This window comes from Manacus candei, unplaced genomic scaffold (genome assembly GCF_025592945.1).
Source record: "Manacus candei isolate 608988 ecotype Guabito, Panama unplaced genomic scaffold, ASM2559294v1 h1tg000049l, whole genome shotgun sequence".
NCBI lineage: Eukaryota > Metazoa > Chordata > Aves > Passeriformes > Pipridae > Manacus > Manacus candei.
In genome coordinates, this window is record NW_026138097.1 from 13,980,132 (window position 1) to 14,001,194 (window position 21,063).

At 39.6% G+C, this 21,063-nt stretch overlaps 1 protein-coding gene across 1 annotated transcript in view; it reads left to right on the forward strand.

Moving 5' to 3' along the window:
- Positions 1 to 21,063, forward strand: part of ELOVL2 (ELOVL fatty acid elongase 2) — a 49,623-nt gene that overhangs the window by 15,222 nt on the left and 13,338 nt on the right. The window contains exons 2-3 of the mRNA XM_051799255.1: positions 8,890 to 8,953; positions 14,086 to 14,273. Coding sequence (XP_051655215.1) covers positions 8,890 to 8,953; positions 14,086 to 14,273 — 252 coding nt within the window. The remainder of the gene's footprint in view (positions 1 to 8,889; positions 8,954 to 14,085; positions 14,274 to 21,063) is intronic.

A 21,063-nucleotide genomic window follows, 5' to 3' on the forward strand; every position in this document is an offset into this window, starting at 1 on the left:
AACTGAAAAAGCTTGAGAGAAAAATGTTTCTCCGGAGTTTCCGGCTTGTAAAGGTCTGCCACACAGAATTGAGGTGCTCACACAGTGCCTGCTTCTGACAGCAACCCCCAAAGCCAGGCAATCCATTTTCATGAGTTTTACGCAAAGTAAAATGCTGCACAACTCACTCTGCAAGTACAACTGCTCTAAAGCAGTACATGCTCGTGTTTGGGCTTTCTTCATGTATTATAATTTGGCAGTATGAGGTAGAACTCGCCATTCTACTTCACTAAAGCTAAAACCTAGCATTTTCAGAGAGCCATAAGAGCTGGGATACTTAGTGAAACCTTACAGTATCAAGAGTTAAAACTCAGTCTTTTTGGAGGGAGAAGAAAAAGAAAGCGCAGTATTTTTTGTTAGGAAGAGAGAAGAAAACATAAACACAAAGCTTTTACAGTTTGATCTTCATTTTGTATCATAATTTTTAGAAAGGCAAGTGTTAGGAATGTCCAAAAGTAAATTTCTTTTTTCCTTTTAATGCATTGGGTTGTTATCTATCACTTTTTCCAAAACCACCTTATGTGTGAGAAAATTTTATCATTCCCTAAGCTGTTGTTTCAGAGAAGCATTGCAGCAGCAGCATGGGTTGCCTATAGATTCACACTTGTAAAACCCAAGAAAAAAATCAGCACTGAGGGTGGATATTACAGCTGTAGATGATACAGATTGCAGCTGGTGTGAGGTGTGCGCCTGTGCTGCAGTTACAACCATGAGCAGGATGGGGCTCAGGCGTGTTTTGGGGAAGACCAAGCACAACTCATCTCCTTGGGTCACTCTCCCACTCTGAGGTGACCAGCTGAAGCCTTGCTTGGAGCTCAGAAAGCATGTACGTGCTGCTTTGGGGGCAATGAGCAAGCTCACGAGAGGGCTCTGCTTCCTCAGTGTGAGTGGGTGCAAGTACCACATGGGCAGCAAGGCAAAGGCTCTGCCTTTGATAGGCCACTGTTTCTCTTAATGCTCTCTGTGAATAATACTCAAAGAGCTGCAAGATGCCTAAGGAAGGGGTTGTTAAGCAAGCCATGTCCTCTGACTCATATGGAGGCCACCCAAACTCACACTCCACAGAGGAAGATGTGGAAGTTTCTCAACATTGAAGTGTCAAAGTCATCTGCTTCCCTTTCACCAGAAGGAAAGATAACACAGGAACAGATACTGAAGGATGGGTTGGCTTTCTGCCACTAGCTGCTTTAACAGAAAATGGGAATTAAGTTAGGAGAAGTCTTTGCCAAGTCCCTTCTGGCCTTGCTCTTTTCTGTGGAAGCCTCTATCTGCCCGTGGAGCTGTTGTTTTGACTCTCTGGTGTTTCTCCACTGTGGACAATGACAGGGGATGTTTCCTGTGTTCACAGTTCCTATTGTTTTAATATTCCAACCTGATTTGGGAGTGGAAACACCCACAGAAAGTACCTTCAGCACAAGTGGAACTGTATAAAAGTGACATTATTCACCAGCGACACATGGAGTCCACAGGGATACTTGCCAAAACACCAGTTTCTAACCCCCCAAAGAGCAGAGGTATATATTTTCAAGAGGAAAGATTTCCCCTTTGAGCAACCTGGTCTACGGGAAGGTTCCTGCCCATGGTAGAGAAGTTGGAACTAAATGATCTTTAAGGTCAAACTACTCAATCTAAATTGAACTCATATCTGACATCTTTTTATGACTCTCTTAACTGCTGGGGCTGACACATCCCTCTAAATTTTTGAGAGTACTCAGACATCATCAGTATCAAAGAAAAGGGAAAAATTGGAACCAAAGTCATTCATCTCAACATCTGGATTCTAGTCCCTGCTCACACATGTACTAAAGTATTTCTTAAGGAGACAAGAGCTGTAGCTGAAGAAATAAATTCTGAAGTTAACTGCTAGTCTAAGGCTCAGGGCAGATTCAGAATACAAGCTGCAAGTCCACTGACAGATTAAACAGGGAGTAGGTGTGAATGCTGGTGTCCCAGGCACACCTAGCATGCTGGCTGCTGCCTGTATCCACGTACCACTTTCTTATCTTGTCTGTGTTCGCAAGGGGAAAAACTTGTGTAGGTACCCAGCTTTGGAAACACTTTCTGGCTGTGTGTTGCAAGCAGAGGCAGGCAGCCACAGCTGCTTAGTTACCACCCTCCAGAAAGGGAGCTCCTGTGCCCTCTCCAAGTGCATGTCTGCACAGAGCAGCAGAGAGTCAGGTAGCCAGGTCTTGTGCCTTGAATAGTGAGCTTACACATCTCACTTGGGACCACGCAGCTCATCAAGACACCTCAGCATCATGCACAACACTATGCCCCAGACCTCTTTGAGGATTTAACTCTTCCTTGCAAAATCTGTTTGAGTAGAGAGAACACAGAACTAAAAATGAAGACGAAATTAAAGAAATTCAGTTTGCCCATGTAAGTAGCATCTTTTAGCATGCTGCTGGTAACTTAGGCATTCAAATCAGTCAAATGTTCTGCTTCGGGTTTGGTGCAAATACTGCTGCCAGCCTCCTGCTTCTCAGCAGGCACTGCTGAACCCTGTGGTAAAATTTCTCTGAACAGCAATAAGGTAACAGAACCTTAAATCAAGCCACCTAGACAGCCCAAATGCCATAACTGTTGAAGACAAAATCTCTGGCTACATTTAGCTGTGTCTTTCCATGCTTACCAAACTTCACATCCTTCCATTCATTTTTCATATCAGAAATTGCTAACCAGTCTTCTTGTTGTGGAATCCACTGAAAACTGCATTTTCTTGCAGGTCGTGTAACCTGAGCAGCTACTGAGGGAAAACCTGCAAGGCTCCCTTTCCTTTGCAGCCACCTTTCCCTTATCTTTTCACCCTCAGTAACACCTTCATCAACTCAGCTCTGTCTTCAGCGACTAAATCAGTGCAAGAGAAGGTGTTCAGCACTTCTGGCTGTAATCCTTGCTCAAACAGCTGTTCTCAATTACCTCTAGAGAAAACCAGCCCATTTGATGGTTCAGTTCCCCCACCAATTTGCTCTGTCAGACCTGGAAGCTACCAGTCTCACATAGGATGCCAACCTGCAGTCAGTCTTTTCCAAACACATGCAAAAATAACTCTCAGCTGCAAAGATATTGTCCTTTTTTTCACAAAAAATGCTGCATTTGATAATATCTATTGGAAAATATCCAGGCATTTGCATATATGTATGCAAGCTTTAGCCATGAAATGAATCATATATTGCATGGTATGAAAAATTAATAGGAATAAAATATGATCTGGGTGAAAAACATTGAAAATCAAATAAATTGTTTTCAGATCAGACATGGCTCTCACTGAAATCTTTTAGAAATACTATATATTTCTAAAATATAAATAGTTCTATTCTGTGTTATCTTCAAAGCTACTTTTGAAATCTTTAACATAATTTACTGACCGCAGTAAGAACATCGTTCTTTCCTGGAATACTTACAGTTTATTGTGAAAGCCTTTAGAAGAAATAGGAAGAGAAAAGAAGCATGCAAAGACCATTCATTTTTTCTTTTCTGTGCTAAAGCTGGAACAGCCTTCTTTTGTTTTTTTTGTTTTTTCTTCCACTGTACCATATTTTCAGAGATTTTTGTGTTACATTAAAAGGTATTACACAATTTGCATTTCCAAAACAAAGATACACATCTCTCTTTTCTTGAAATTCTAAAAGAATGACCATATATTTAGATGGAGTTACCTGTAGTTCTTTTTCTTAGCTATTCTTGACCATTTTCTGCAAAATAGGAGCATTACGAAACATTTTTCACGTATTATACAGGCACATCTCCAGACTCAGTCAGGAGAACTTTCTTGCTGCAGTTTGTGTATAATAATTCATAAACAGGTGCTTTCTTTAGAGATATTTTTACACATATTTACCCTACAGATATAACACAAAAATCAAGAACAATAAAGATGACAAAAACCTTAAGGGTTGTCTGAAGCAATCTGTGGTGGAGAATTGTCCCCCGTTGTACATCTTTGTTCCAGAGTAATTTTAAATGCTCCAAGCAATAAAAAGATAAACAATTTCTTTTATAAGCAGTTCTAGGTTTTACTTTGAGTTCCCTCTGCTTCATTTCATCCACTATTTCAGCCATTCTGGAGCCAACACTACAGTTTCTGAAAACTTCTTTAATATTTGTGTATTTAAATATGTGCAGGCAGGCATCTAAAATCAGTTTCTTTAAAAGTGCTGGTAAATTCGGAATAATTCGAGTACTTCTCAGTCACTGACTATTTACAGAGCAGAACTCTTCAGGAAATTAAGGAAAAAATGCCATTGAAATAATAAAAATTGTATATATTGTATATATTTTCTATCAGGGTTGTTTAAAATACTACAGTTGCTTCCAGAAGCTGTATTGGAGAGCAGAGACTGGCACCCACTTCTGTCTTTTCTTTGAAACCTAAAATGAGATCTCGTTTTTTACAGAGTATTGTGATTTCTGTGTAGCTGTATAAGAACAAGTAACCCATTATCTTGGATTTTTGAGACACTGAATGACATGTAAGGCTTTTGAATGAAAAAAATAAAAAACAGTAATACAAATGGTTTCCAGACAGCATAAATGAGATTGAATGCAGTTTACGCATCTGTGGGAAGTTTATTTCAGAAAGCTTTTTTGTGTTTCCATTGGATCCACATAGCCTGGTTTCTAGAGCTATATAAAGAGAAACTTAAATCACTTGAAGCAGTCTTTCAGTGGGCAGTAGACAATACCTAATGACAGAATGTTGGTATTTTGAGAAATCAAAGGTATTTTGGCCAAATCAAAGGTGTTTTGATATTTGCACTGTTTAGATAGCTGTTACCTAATTTTTACATAGGTCACACTACTTTTACTAAAACGACTAGAAAACCAGTAGACATTGGTCTCTCAATGAAGACCAACACTAACAAAGATATATAAACATAGAACAAGAACTGATATATTTTTTACCCACCTGATGACTTTGAAATTATGTTTCAAGTGCAGTAGCATAAAATATTAATTCACTTACACGCACTGTGCTACTTATTCACCTATTTACATTTCTGTGCAAAAATACTGAAACTCTGTCGCTTTATCATCATTGGCATTATGCTCCCTCCCCATCTTTCCATTTGGGTGATTTGATTTGCTCAGACAACCTAATGTCTTTCTTATAATTTTGGGTAAATAGATCTTCCACAAATCTGTCCAAAATCCTGCCAAAATGCTAGCATTGCTAATGCCCAGGGCAATGTCCTGTACGAAAGAAGAAACAACATAAGAGAGATGGTAATCTTCAGCCTTGTAAACCAAATACCTTCATTGATAAAGGCTATTACAGTGATTTGCCAGAGAGAAGTGAGTTGTCTGAGCATGTAAATTTGTTCAGACTGGTTTTATTTGCTTTTCTTTAGCAATATGACAGATCATGTTGAGCAACACATTTACATCTGATCTACCCACAGGGGCTATTAAGGACATATTCTAAACTCCAGAAATACAGTATAGACTCTTGTAGCAATGTTGACAAGAAGGTGACAGGACTGCTTATACAAAATTACCTACCCTTTTTAAAGTAAGAACTATTCTTTTCCAAACTATTAACACTAGTACTACGTATATAAACAAATATATTTTCTTTAACAATCTTGCAAATCACTATCTTGTAAATCTCTATTTTTCTTCCCTTAAACTAAGATAAGCTGTAAAAAAATTGAAAGGGAGGCTAAGCCTGGGACATTCTTAAGAAGTTCATTTGTTTCTCTGTGGTACCTCCTAGAAAAATTTGTAATCTCCAATTATGAAAGAAAGGAAACCAGGCACTGAATTGTAGTGCTAATTTAAGTAGATGGGAACAGGGCTGTCAGCTGGTGCAAGTCCCCACTGTGTCATTTAAACACACTTATGAGGAGGTAGATTTAACTTCAGAAGGGCTCATCTACTCAGCACACTCTCTGTTCATCCTAGCCAGGTGTAAGAGGTCAACTGTCACAAGCTGGATCAATTAAAACAGTAACCAATGCAAAAAGGAGTCTTGCTGTATTTTGCAGATGACACCAAGTTGGGTGGGAGTGTTGATCTGCTTGTGGGCAGGAGGGCTCTGCAGGGGGATCTGGGAGGCCTGAATCGATGGGCTGAGGCCGATGGTATGAGGTTCAACAAGACCCATGCAGTTTGCAGGCTTGGGGTAGAGTGACTGGAAAGCTGCCCAGCGGAAAAGGACCTAGACTGGTCGACAGCTGGCTGAATGAGAGCCAGCAGTGAGCCCAGGTGGCCAAGAAGGCCAAAGGCATCATGGCTTGTATCACCAATAGTCTGGCCAGCAGAACTAGGTCAGTGATTGTCCTCCTGTACTTGGCACTGGTGAGGCCACACCTCAGATCCTGTGTTCAGTTTTGGGTCCCTCACTACAAGAAAAACATTGAGATGCTGGAGTGTGCCCAGAGAAGGGCAACAAAACTGGGGAAGTGTCAGGAGCATGCCTGATGAGGAACAGCAGAGGGAGCTGGGGTTGTTTAGCCTGGAGAAAAGGAAACTCAAGGGAGACTTTGTTCTTTACAGCTACCTGAAAGGAGGTTGTAGCAAGTGGGGGTCAGTCTCTTCTCCTAGGTAACAAGCAACAGGACAAGAGGAAATGGCCTCAAGTTGTGTCAGAGGAGATTTAGATTGAGTATTAGGAAAAATTTCTTCACTGGAAGGGTTGTCAAGCACAGGCTACCCAGCTAAGTGGTTTTGCCTCTATCCCTGGCGGTATTTAAAAGACATGTAAATGTATGTAGGGACATGGTCTAGTAGTAGACTTGGCAGTGCTGGGTTAATGGTTGTACTCAATGACATAGAAGGTCCTTTCCAACTGAAACAATTCTATGATTGCTTTTTTTTTCATTAACATCTTCCTTCTGCTCTTTCTTTTTTAATACTTGAATTCCTCCATCTAAGTGCTAGATACACTAATTTCAATTTCAATGCAACTGAGAGTAGTTTTCTCTACAATATTTTAATATGAAAAGAATATACATTTTTTTTTTACTTTTTTACTTTGTTCTTGACATGTAAGATTTGTTTATATACTGTAAGCATGAAAACAGGTAGCTTTGTATACTCATTCCTACAACTCACTTGAACCCATTACAGTATTTTTAACAAAGCAGTCTGTTAAGTCTAACCACAAAACCATCAAGCACAGGAGTAGCTCTGTTTCAAATAGCTGAAGCAGATGGGCACATCACAGCATTTCCCGAACAGCAGTGTCTTCATCATGAAATAACAGCAGAGCAACTGCATAGCTCAAGGATGTAAAAATGGCAGCAGACTGTTTGCCCAAGTCTGGAACCTGGAAACTGAGTCACCTCCTGTAACAGAAGCCATCGTTAGGCTGCTAAGGAAATTGTTTGAAATGCAGAAAATGCCTTTCCCTAGGGGCAGTAGCCAGGACACTTTCCTAAAGGCTAGATTGGTGTCCTCGGTGCTGCAAAGTATGAGAAATCTTTTTGTATCATGAGTCATTGGTTTCATGTTCTTCCTTTTGAGCAAGTCATTTATTTTTTGTTCTAAAAAATAATATATAGTTTTGGGGGGTTTGCTGGGTTTTACTTTAAGATAAGATAAATGGAATAGCATCTTGCAGAGACAGACGTTTACAGCCTAGGATGCTGCAAAACCTTTTGCTGCCGCATATTCACATAAAATCTGTCCACTTTGAACTACCCGAGGATCAAAATGTAAGAGTGGAAAAAACAGAAGGAAGGGGCTTGGAAGTGCCAGGAACTTGTCTTTGTTCAGATCACAATCCAGTCCCAGCAAAGGAATGCAGAGACCAGGGATGGACCTTCCAGGGTGCAAATATGGTTCTTCATGGGCAAATCTGCTAATGGTGTCTGCAGTCCAGGTTGTTGTGGAGATACCTGGCATTCAAAAGCACCCACAGCCCATTGCCCTGCAGAAATGCTCACTTTGTGTCTCTCTCCTCATCTTGGCTGCATTTGCTCAGTGCTGAAATTAATTCATCGAGCACAGTAGGGCACTGTTGGGAGGAAGAGAGGAAGAACCTGGCTGACCTCAGGTTGTGGCAAAGAGTTGTTCAGGCAACAGCATGCAGGAAGCCACTGCTCAGCACTGGAGTCTGGAAAGAAATGTTTTGGAGAGGTCACAAATCCAACTGAGGGAAGGACTGTGTTGGTCATGGCTTAGCTCCCAACTCAGTCACAAAGAGACACAAATTTGCTAAAACTGTCAGCTTAGCAGCTTCATTGACTTAGAACTCAAAACACAATACCTCTGTAACGTAACCCTGCCCTTCCTGCCACCCTACATGGGCTGAACTTCATTACTGGAGCTCTAGGTTCTTCTGCAGACTTTTTTTTAGGAACTTGGGGACTGACTTAGATAAATCTCAGTTGGCTCACCTCAAAAATTTCCTTCTTTAAGCACAAAGCATCGAGATATTCAGTTGATGTGCTGTCACTAGGCTGGTTGCAACCAGGCAGTTTTGTGAAGCATACCAAAGGAATGGCCATCTCCTCTCTGCAAAACAAAACAATTCAGTTGAGGAAACATAACAAAAACAAACACAGAAGCATCTTTATTAGAGTGAAAACTACATCCGCCACAGATGGCTTTACTGTGATACTTGCTGTTTTTCATTTGCAAAACCTTAATTTCTCTTCTTAAAGAGTTCTGGTTTGGGCAGTTTCCAGTAACAAGGCTTCTACTGTTATCTAGACCACAATCTGCCCTAAATTAATTTTTAAGAAGGTTTGTTATTTTTTTCAGTATACATGAGGTTGAGTAATTTGGAAATACTTGTGCATGACACATTTTTTACTAGTTTATTGGAGATTTTTTCTTAAATGTATTCTCTATGTGAGCTGTGAGATAATGTCTTTGTCACATATCCTTTTCCATATTTTTTAGGAGACCCTGAAAGCTTTTGACCGGGAAGTAAACGCGTTTGTGGACTATATGTTTGGACCTCGAGGTAAGCTGCTCCACTTCCATTTCCCATTTAGAAAATAACACCTTTCCAGATTACCACTCAAAAAAATTCTAATAAATCTTCTATCATTGAAAATGTAAACCAGGCAGAATCACAGTATTTGCAGGAACACACCATTGTGGTAGGAAATCTATCAATGCACTACAATTATAAAAAGCAAATAGATTTTTATTTTGAGTATTTGACATAATATTATCTGTAATATAATTTAAAACCAATCATAGATTATACTGAAGCTGAAGAAGAAATGACACACAATTTTTAAAAATTTTTTTAAGCTTAAAGAAAAGTCACTAGATTTGGGATTCCTTTGTTTCTGAGAATATCAAAGGAATTCAATTTTACATCCTAATGTGGAATAAAAACATGAAAGACTGGATCTTTTGGAAAGTAGAAAATCTGTTTTGGGACTGATTCTTATTCATAATCCAGTTTGTTCGGTCCAGCTACTTATTAAATTGCCTTCAGGATCACATCCAAAATTTCAATAAACCAGTAGACTGGATAGAAGAACAGATGCATTTGTCAACTTCCCATTATTGCTTTCTGGCATAGTTTGGACAAGAATAACCTAAATAACTGTAGCTCGGAGGTTCCTCATGCTTTGTTAGGACTGAAACAAGTAATGGCAAGAAAAACCCAAACCTGAAATAGGACTGCAGATGAGGATGGAGCATCAAAGTCAGGGCTAAGAGAACCAAGCAAATAAAGGGAAGGGGTGAGGCAGGAGCTTAGACAACACAGTCTTCAGAGAAGGTCCCTGCAAGGCCACCTTGCTGTTGATAGGGCTGGATTTAAACATTCAACTTCAGGAATTGGCTTGCAAACTTTTTCCCATGGTTAAATCTGGAACAGCTGCTCATGTGGATGGACATATTGTTATGGATTCCTGATTTGTTGAAGTAATGTCCTCCATGTCCCAGAAATAATTCTTGCTTAATCAGAAGGAAAAGGGAAAGATATTGTGTTCGTAAAACCAAGAAATTCTCATTTTTCATAGCTGGCTGGATGGCTACAAAATCTTTTTCATCCTCTCTGCAGTAGATATGAAACTTAAAAGAAAGATTTCCAGTGAAGAAACACTGAAGAGCTTGGGAACAGCAGCAGAAGTGGTTAAAACAGAATAGGTTTAATTAATGGCTTCTACAATAGTACATTTTAATATTAACAAAGAAATGTAATCAGAAGAATAAAAGTACTACTTTTTTTGTTTGTGGTGGTGGTGTTTTGTTTTGTTTTGTTTTGTGAGGGTTTTTTGTTTGGTTGGGATTTTTTGTTTTTGTTTATTTGTTTGTTTGTGGTTTTTGTTTTTGTTTTTGTTTTTGCTTTTTTCCCCAAATGGCCGTGATATTCTCTTTCATTCCTCTTTCCTTATCGGTCCAGACAAATTGTCTGAAGGAATGAACTGTAGTTAATCCAATTCAGAATAGCACACAGATCCCTTTGGGCTTTTAGAAAGCCCTTCAATTAAACAAGTATTATTTGTATTGCTTGCCAAGTACATCAGCATCCTTCTCCGGACAACAGTGCTGAAGATAGCATTTGTTTGTCCATGCCCATGCGTCTTCACTCTGATCTTTCATTTAACTGGTGGTAAAATGACACAGCATCATACATTTTGTGAATCACATAGCTCCCTCCAGTGTGTTCATACACATGAATAATTCATATAAATAATTCACATAAATAATTCACAATAAACTGCAAACAGTTTTAAATTGAATGACTTCACAGATGAATATCTAATGAATTTGAGAGCTTCCCCAAACATCTAAACCCACAAACCATTCCCCTTCTTTCTATCCACCAATTTTCTTCAACAATATCCAATTCGTATAGCAGCAAGGTGACTTAAAAGGATAGATTTTATATACATAGTCGTATTTTGTACCTTAATTCACTGGTATCAGCTGGATTTTGCATGCAGATTTACCTCAATGTTTGCTTTTGAAGTAGCAGATGAAGTCCTTTGGGTCAGGGAATAGAAGCCATATAGATCCCCACCAGTTGCATCTCTTAATTTGTTCGTTGATATTGTTCGTAGGCTCAAGGCAAATCGAGAATGAGTGAAATAGCTCGATTGTTCTGTAAGGGATCATTTTTCCAGAGTCACCTTCATCTGCAGAGTATTGTTTGGTATTATGAAAATTAAGGAGTATTGAATTGCAGGAGGTAAATCTAGTTAACTGGTTCCTTGTGAAAGAAACAGAGGTAATCAAGAAGAGATATATTTTATTAAAGTTATGATAAAGTAATAAGCACTCCTCCTCAATAGAGTATGATCTGTAGCAAGGCACTGGTGCAAAACCATCTACTCTCTGCACCTAAAAAGGTCTGAATCTACTCAGACACCAACTGGCCAACTTGAATCAAACAGAAACTTGAATCAAAATGTTTCTAAACCTCATTGATAAAAGCCTGATACCTTTAAAGAGCCTGGGAGGCCTGCCACTCATTTCAAAGGAGCCAAGATTTCACCCCAAGGGTTTGGCACATCCTGGCCAGTGACCATGAATGAGCCTATTCACAGAGTGATCAGAGCTCGTGGGCACCTGCTCCTTCCCGTACTGTAGTCCAGTGCTTTCCCACTGGGGCTTTATTCACTGCTTTGGTCTCAATCTCAGATGCTGTGCAAGTTCAATATTGTAAAAATAATCCTTTCTGCTATTGACAGCGTACTTTTACAGTATTTGAACACAGAGATTTAACTGTCAGTCAACAGAAATACTTTTCATCTCTCCTTCTTCTGATAACTTCTTTTGAAATACATTTCCTTTCCTCCCGCTTCCTGACATATAAAATCCTCCCTCCTCTTGTCATTCAGGGATAAGCGGAAGTGGAAACAAAACAGTCACATTCCTTGGCTGCTGTTTATAAACCACTCTCTTCCAGTAACTGTCTTGCACTTCAAGGTATTGAGGTCATGGTGGACAATGATCAGGAAGGCTACATGTTTTAACAATTTCTCTTGAATCTGAAATAGTACAGAACTTAAAAATACTTAAGATGGTGACCTGAACAAGCACACTAATTGTGGGTTTGTATGGATCAGCCCATGCTTGTGGCCACTCAGAGCAATATGGAAACTTTCTGAGCTCATGCTGTGGCAGAATTTAATTCTATTTAGTTTAGTTTGTATTCTGAACTCTTCCAAATACTTTTCCTCTTTGAGCAAACATGCAGTTCCGTCATCTACTAATGCCAGTTGGTGTTTTTGCACATAACCTTTATGCACCAAGTGTTGCAATCCTTGGATGGGAGACCTTTCCTTAGACAGCAGTCTTGCTGACATGACTGCTTTCTACATCTTCATTTAGGATACCAATTAAATAAATGAAATCCTTATGCTCCTAAAACATATACTCCTGAAACATCAACACTTACATGCACAGCCTTTACCTGTCCTATGACTCAGTCCTGTCAAGAGCCAGCCTGGGAGTAGAATCACCTCAAAAACATTCATTCCAGAGTTTCAGACATGGCTTGTGAGCTTTAAGAGGGTATTGGAAGGGTTTTATTATCACACTGAGGTGATCCTAATAAGCACTGAGATCCAAAGACAGAAAAGAGGTGTTGTAGATTGGTAATGCACGGCAAAGCAAGGCTACCCTATAAGGATGGATTGTGCTTTGTAATAGGCAGTTGTGCTGTTGTGACTACCCACACCTCTCTACTCCTAGAGGTTTTTGGGAGTCCAAAATGGAGAGTCAAACCCAGGAGAACATTGGGCTTCCATGGTAGTGGCTGTAACATTCATCTGTTGAATTTGGATTCCACGAGGGATGTTAGCTCTTTCACTGGAAAGACTTTCAACCTGGCCCACACTACCATATGCATATACTTCTAAGGAAAGAATAGTTAGAAAGAACACAGTACAGCAAAATTGTAATCAATTGTTAAATGCTTGGGCACATTTGCTTTGCGTGTCATCCATTGACCAGTCCTTTCCAAATTCAATAAAGGTAGAAAAACAGTAAAATATTTTTTTCATGCACTGTGAATACCCTTTCTTTTACAATTTTTAACATAATCTTGGTTCTTTGTAAAAAATAAACTAAGTAATTTAAAACATTTTCTAAGAGCAAAAACATCTTCCTAAAAGCAAAAAGAACTACTTTCTGTGTGACCTGCGCAATAGCTCCTCACTGACTTCTTTCTTCACTTACTTCTCACTGACTTCTTTCTTCACTTACTTCAGAAGTCATGACAGATCTAAAGTAAATTTTCTGAAAACTAGCCATGATGCCCCCTTGTTCTTTTCACAGATAAATGGCTGAATATTGTTGCTGTGGAAAATTAACTCTAGATTTTGCTCCATCATGGGGAAAAAAAAAAGAAAAGAAAGCACACTCCTTTTGCTCTTGACATACAGTTGCTCATATGACAACAAAGTTGTGCCTCCAGATTGGCATCTAGGATTAGGCTTTGCTCATATACACTGAACTATCTGATTACTGCCAATGGGATTACTTGTGTGAATAAGGCAAGCAGGATTTGACCTTAATATTTCATTTTAGGACCAGGCAAGTAGGACAGAAACTGTGAGAAAGCAAGCCCTTGCCCAGACAAAGATCTTTGATAACCATCAAAGTACATGTTTGCCACTTGCTTTTCATATTTAGTGTTTTGGAAGAGTCCTCCCCCTGTATAAATATTTTCTAGCAAATGTTATATACCTTCCTACCTCTATGGCAAGTACAGAATTAAAATAACATATGACCTGGCAATATTACATGCATATTTTGTATTTAACGCTATCTGCAAATTGTCCATTGAGCAGATTAAGATAGGATTTAAATAAATACTAAGTTAAAACATTAGATTAAATTTTTAAGCCTATAAGAATTTTTTTTTTCCATTTTCTCTTTACTATTAAAATGAGGTGATTTAAATGACCTTAAATTATTAGGAAATTCCATGCAGTTTTCAGCCTACATTCTCTGAATTCACATGCAGTTTTGGTGAGGTGAAGTGAATGGATAGCTCTTGTGAGCAAAACATGGCAGATTACCTCTCAGGCTTTTAAGCAGAATTTTGCATGATGTATTCTGACTTACTTTAGCAATACTTTACCACAGCCTTCTTAATTGCCTGCTCTGTGTGATTTTTTTTAGATACCAGAGTTAGAGGATGGTTCCTTTTGGACTCTTACCTTCCCACATTTTTCCTTACTGGAGCATATCTACTCTGCATATGGCTGGGCAAAATGTTCATGAAGAACAGGCCTCCTTTCTCTCTCAGGGCTCACCTCATTGTGTATAACCTTGGGATCACACTGCTCTCCTTCTACATGCTCATAGAGGTAAGTGTTCTTCCAGGCAGTGAGGATGAGAAAGGTGAGCAATACACAGTTTTTAGCAGAAATATCTTAGTGACAGGTAGTTTTGCTAGGAAAGTTAAAATCAGCAGCAAAATAAACTTTAAGATCAAAAAAAGGCCCTCAGCAATTGGACAGTGAGCTGTACAGTACTTTCTCATCTTAGATCTTGGCATGTTTTGATCATCCTTCCTGAGCTACAGTCCACACCTGGGACAGCTGGCTGCTACCAGGACCGCCTCTACAAGCATAAATTTGAACCTGCAACAGGCACTCAGTTCAAACATGCCTACACCTCGTTTCTCAGCACCCATGAAAATGCCCATGGATTGTGTTTCATTCATATGACTGTCTATGGAATGGTTTTGCCATGTACAAATGCTCATGCTTAAATATGTACAGATTTATATATGAGAGCAAATACTGATTTATTTATGGTATTGACAATTCAATGTTATTTTTCTGCTCTTGTGACTAAGAAGCTTCCCTCATATAGTCACAGTCAGAGACAGATTTTAAAAACTTACCACTTTATTGAAAAGCAAGTGCTGTGGGGCTTGGAGGCTGAATATGGTCATATAGATTATTTTCCAAGTACTTTTCAGGAAGGAACATGCTTACACAAATCAGGATCCATTCAGAACCAAAAGAGAGGTTTGAATGCATCTGATGATTTTGCAACAACAGAGGACTCAAACGGTGCTCCTCAGCAGATGAGTGTTTTCACCTCCCCAGTGGGGAGTAGAAGTCAAAAGTCACTGTTTGGATGTTATCTGGGAGCAGCCCATTCTCAGCCTTTTAATAACTGAGATACTTCTAATATTAAGGTGATAACCTGTGATTAAGGTGATACATTACCTGTGGCCCTTAAACACTAGAAGACAAAACCCACAGAACATTTTCTGACTTGGCTTAAGAAGTAACCCCGGGCATGCAAAGCCCTGGCTGAAGGATGTGCTTGATTCCATGGTGTGACCTGCAGAGGTATGAGCTGACACTGCTGTGTTGCCTGCACAGCCTCGTGGCATTTCTTGCTCCCTGGGCTCTCGGCCACAACAGCAGTTTCCACGAGAAATACAAGGATTAACTTGTTCTGTCAGTAGGACAAGAAACTTTTCAGAGGCCAAACAGGACCCCCAAAGATTTCAAGTTTTAAATTAATTTGAACTAAACACCAAGTCATTGGCCTGGTCAAAAGGCTAAGCAGCAGTTTAGATTTGTGCCCTTGTGCAAAGGACTGATTGTGCTACACAGAGCTTCATCCCGGTTGGAGCTCCAGCTGGCTTCAGAGGCTGCTGCAGTGTCTGAGAGTGCAGGATAAGGTTTAGGGCAAAGAAGAAACAACTACAATTGCTGGATGGTTTGATGACCCCATAATGATTGTCCTCTAGAATTTAAATTAGTACTTTGATGTTTAAATCCCCATTTTGCTTGAAGGTATACAGATAACTGGCTGCAGTAGCAGGACTCAGCAAAAAGGATTAACTGAATAGAAAACAATACTGCTGCTCCCTTCCCCTTGCAGTCCGATTTGGCCTGCCACAAGTAAATAAATGAAAAAACAAAGAAAGTTTTAGCAGGTCTCACTTGTATGAATGAAGCAAACTTGGTTTCAGCCACCTTCACATCCTTTTAGGAACAGTATTTAATCAGCTTCCATTCAGCTGCCTCACTGATCTGTCCTTCCTGAGGCTAACTTTTCTGCAGACAGTCACTGAGTTGTGTTAGTCCTCAAATTAGTCCCTTGATACCTTGATTCTGAGTCTGGAGGTTGCCGATTTATACCTCCCAGATTGCAGCTGGGCATGGCTGGCAGTGCTAACTTGTAGCTCCACATTCTGCATTTTTTGGGAACCCAGGGAACATGACAACTGATCGACACTGCCAGCTGTTTTACTGCAGATTTCCCTCTTAGCTCTGGACTGACAGTAAGGCTGGTTTTACACTGTACAAAACACACTTCCATAATAGTGGCTCTGTATTTTTCATAGTCTAGTTGCCTGGCTCCTATCACAGCTTCTCCTGTAAAGGAGCAGAAAGGAAGTTAGGACTTGCAGACCTGCCTGAGGTAGCTTGCACATCTCTGCTGAAGAAAAACAGGCAAATGGGAGAGCAGAAATCATCTTCAGTACAGAACAAATTCATGGTGACTCAGTATTTCAAAATGTCTAATTTCCAAAGCTTCTCTTTGCCCCTTATTCTCTCTGTCTGTTGGGGACATTAAGCTCTTTAAGGCAAGAGTTACCTATATTTAGCACATTCTGCACGGTGGTATTTAGCACATTCTGCACGGTGGTTTCTTATGTAAACCAGTTGATCCCTCCAGAGAGTATGATTCAGGATTAATTCTTAGTTAGACACATCTATAACAGTTGTTTTATTCCTCCATTGTCCCACTGCATCTAAACCCCTCTGGTCTCTGTACCACAGATAATCACAAAATAATAAACTCTACAACAGAGATAAAAACAAAAAAAAACCAAAAACAAAAACCAAAAGAAAATCACCACCCCAAAAAAACCAACAAGCAAACAAAAACCACCCAGTAATGGGTATTGTTGTTCTTATCTCTTCTTTGTTTTGTTTATAAGGTGCCACACACCATTTCTTGCAAGAGCACCAGAATGTGGTGGTTGCTTCTTAGACATTCAAAAGAAAAAATATCTTGTTCAAAGGAAAGGGTGTATCTCCAAATGCAGACTATCCCATATGAGGAATTTAACAAGAAACATTGTAAACCTGCTGATGGGAGTACTTGTGCTTCATTTTTTCATCTCCTCACTCTCATCTCCTGACTAGTTTAGCTGTCCCTTAATGACAGTTGATTTGTACAGCCTCAAGGCAGGAAAACAAAGGCTATGGCAAAAAGTCATAACAAAAGGGCTGTTTTTAAATCTCCAAGGGCAGATTCCTCTTTTGAGCCAGAACTCCATGCACTGCACCATAGGCATGAACTATCTGGGAGCTGATTTTAGCTCTATGAGCTTTGAGGTCAACCAATCCGCAAAGTACTTGGAGGAACAGCTCCAGGACAGCTCTAAGATGTGCCATTAGCATAAGGTCAGATACCCCTACTATCCCCCAAGGACAAGGTCTAAAGATAAACAGCTCTGCCCAGCTGCCCCCATCCTACTGAGACGTCTCAAAATTTTTGTTTCAAGAAGGAGTTGGGTGCCTCTGAAGGCCCACCAGAATGGAAGTTTATTAGGCCTTAATCTAGACTTTTTAGTTTGGCAAATAGATTTCATCAAAGTTGTCAAATGCACTTACCTCTCCCAGTTAAATATGACGCAGAAGTGGGTACTTGGTTTTGGAGCACTTTTTTTTCAAGTACCTGAAGCTTAGACACAAGTACTGTGCTTAAATTAGGCTGCAGGTGCACTGATGGGTAGGCAGAAGACAATTCCTTCCATCCTTGCTGCTACCAAAGAAACCTGCTTCAGAAGTGTGTTATTGGTTGTGTATTTCTCTGTACCATTGAGTGTTCATAGCCTCAGATAACTCTACCAATCCAGCAATTTCTAGCAACATGGCCAAAAATCTGCATAAGGAAGAACAGCCACCACCTTTTTATTTTTATAAAAATCAAAACTTTCAACAATTTTACTGACGTAACATGTGCCATTTCTCTACACAAATCTCTACCTAAGATCCTGAAAGTACCAACTATGAGCAGAAAATCAGCTTATTGTGAAAACCAGTCATGTCTGTGAATATTTTAAAATTATTTTATGTGCTCACAAACCACACTTTGGGCATTGTCTGAGGCACCAGAGACCACAGGATAAAACTGTCACAAGTCCAATGATAAATTAAAACTGCAAACACAGGAGACCAATGCTGATCTTTGAAATCTGAAATTACTCAGGTGAGGATACTCTCTCTCATTAGTAGGAAAAGACATAATCTCTGCCAAGGTCTTAGGCTGCTTTCCCCAGCAGTAAGTATCACTTCTGCCCTATTTAAATTAAATCTCAGCTGGTCATCAAGGTCTCACCCAAGTCCTTTTGTTGATCAGGCACTGAGAAAACCAGGACACTGGCACCATTTGGGTCAGATTAAAAAAGAGATCTAGAGATATGTGTCATTAGCATAGTGGTGGCGTGATGTCTCAAGCTGCCTGTATCCCCAGATAGCTTCTCAGACTTATTGCAAATCCACAGGATTTGTAAGCAAGCAACCACATCCATGTGAGAAAGGCAGGACTTGCATGTGAGGGCCCCTGGATTCAAAGCAAAGGGAAAAAAGCAGTACTCACAAGTATTGCCAGCCCAGTACATTAACCTTTCTAGAGAAACCAGAAGAAAAGTCTTTTACCTTACAGGATTAAATAAAATAAAAAGCAGTAAATCAACTTCACTTTACCTGTTTCTAGGAGCTGAAAATTCATCCCACAGTAGAGTCCAAACTCTGAATTATAGTCACAACTTGCAGATTTATAAGTGACAAGGTGGTGTGAAGATTCCCAAGAATACCAGAATTGCCTTCTGTGTATCCTCTGAGAGCAGGGATAGGTCAAAAGCACAGTGCTGGTACGACCAAGTCCATCAGCCATCATTTTTAACCCTACACACTGCAACTGAGATTACATCTCACAGATTACTAGTAAACCAAATATAATGCCCGAATTTGGCATAATGGGATAAAACAAAAGGAACAAACCGAAAAATAGAAGGAGCACTTAGACTCTGTTTTATTCCATCTTTACAATGGCTGACATCAGAAACATTTGCTTCCTAACTGTGCAAGTGTTGAAAATATAGAGCTTGTGTAGCAGAAGTTCTAAGAAAAGCTTTAACAGTGCAGATGATGAGGGAAGGTAAAAAAGATACATTTTAGCCAATTTCAACTGTCCTGGAATTTTACTATAGAAATCCAACTTCAACATAATCTTGCTTTTGGTGGGGTTTTTTGTTTGTGGTTTTTTTTTTTATTTAATATTGTGATAAATTATTGTTTTCTCTCTTCATTAATTGTTCAGAAATTAACAAATGTAAATTAATTACGGAAATAGGGAATGATTCTAGGTCTATAAGGATTGGTGCTTAAGGTGAAGGCTTCCTTGGAAGTATTTCTTTAATTAGTACAGAAAGACTGTCTTAACCTTAGGGGAGCAAGAGAAAAAGAACAAAGTGAGAAACCAGAAGAGATCAGGTGCACTTCTCTATCATCTGAACAAGGGACAAGTGAGAAAAAAAAAACTAGACAGCAAAAGGTCACCAAGCAGTGAAATGTAAGGACGAGCTCTTTTGAGCAAGTACGAACTTTGAGCAAATAAATTACCAGGTGTTCCTCTATCTTAATTGAATAATTTGTTTGGAGAGCTGAGGGGCTGACTTTGCTGTCCTTGCCTGCAGTTATTCCAGTTGGACGTGTTGTCCTCACTTCTCAGTTTTCATCCTCTGTGTTCTCCATGTCTTTCATACTGACCTTTCTGAGCTCTGCATTTAGGTATAACATTTAACCTCATCATCAAAAAAGGCAGTGCCCTGGATCTCACGTGCACATTCAAATAGAACTCAGTAGAACTTTACTGGAAATCGAGAGTAAAACTTCTTATGTTGAGATTTTTCACAGTTACAAATCTTCTGATACCGTCACTGGTACCACAAAATAACATATGGGAGCTACTCAGAACAGATATAATAGGGTATTTCCTATTCAGTGCCTGATTTTGTTTGGCACAACACTGCCACTAAGTTATTACGCTTGGGGAAACCAAGGCACTGACCAAGTAGCAAGGCTGGGACTAGGCTTCTGGAATTACCCAGTCTGGGGCTGAACAATCTAGCCCAAGCTGCTTCCCAATAGCCTTTATAGTCTTGCCAGTTTAACCCTGAGATCTTCGAGGCACAAGAGCAGCAATTTGGAAACTCGGGCTGTCCTGCACCGTAGCTATCCATCTAAAATCTGGGGTTATACCATAATTCTTGGAGTCTTGTCTAAAAATAGGCAACCTCTACGGAGAGGTATTGTCCAGCAAATATTATTCACAGATCATTTTACAATTTAGTGTCCTAGCCAAAATAAACTGCCTTAAAGCTTTCTAGGTATTGTTGAAGACTGATTAAATGGCAAATTGAGGGTGATTAACGGTTCCTTTCTCTGTTCATTGAGTTATCATGTAAAAGTGTGATGGCCTCAGTAGCATTGCAGTGTGCTTCACTCCAGCCTCTTGGGGACAGCAAGACAATTCAGATGTTGCATGCTTGTGGAAGTGAGTCGTGTTACAGGAAAAGAGCTGATTTCTCCCTTTAAAAACTAAAAAAGAAAATCATGTGAGATTATTAGCATCTCCTCTCTGTTTTTAGACACTGTTAATCTTCTCAGGCATTCCATGCTAAAATTCATTAAAAAAAAAAGTAATTCCCCTCTCCTTCCTGAGACACTGTACTGATTGTTTGGTTAGACTCCCTTGGGATGTGGCCATCAGAAAACTGCTTTTAGAACTGTTTTGTCCAAGTCTAGAGATCCAGGGAGGAGCTGCCATTCACAAGGACTAACAAAAGTCTCCTATGGCCAAGGGAAGTGATTCACCACACTTCAAGTTAAACCCTTCTTTTTGCTACATAGACATATTAGACTCCTTTACTTAGTTTAGCAGGACTGCCATTGTTTGAGAACAGTGGTCAGATCAAGTTGTTTTAATTGGTCTGAGGGCTGGAGTGCCTTAGAAAACCCAATAAAACACCATACCCATAATAATGTCAAGGGGCATCTTGCTCTGGTTTTTTTCACAAGAAGGACATAAATGCTCATCCTCCCACTCTACACT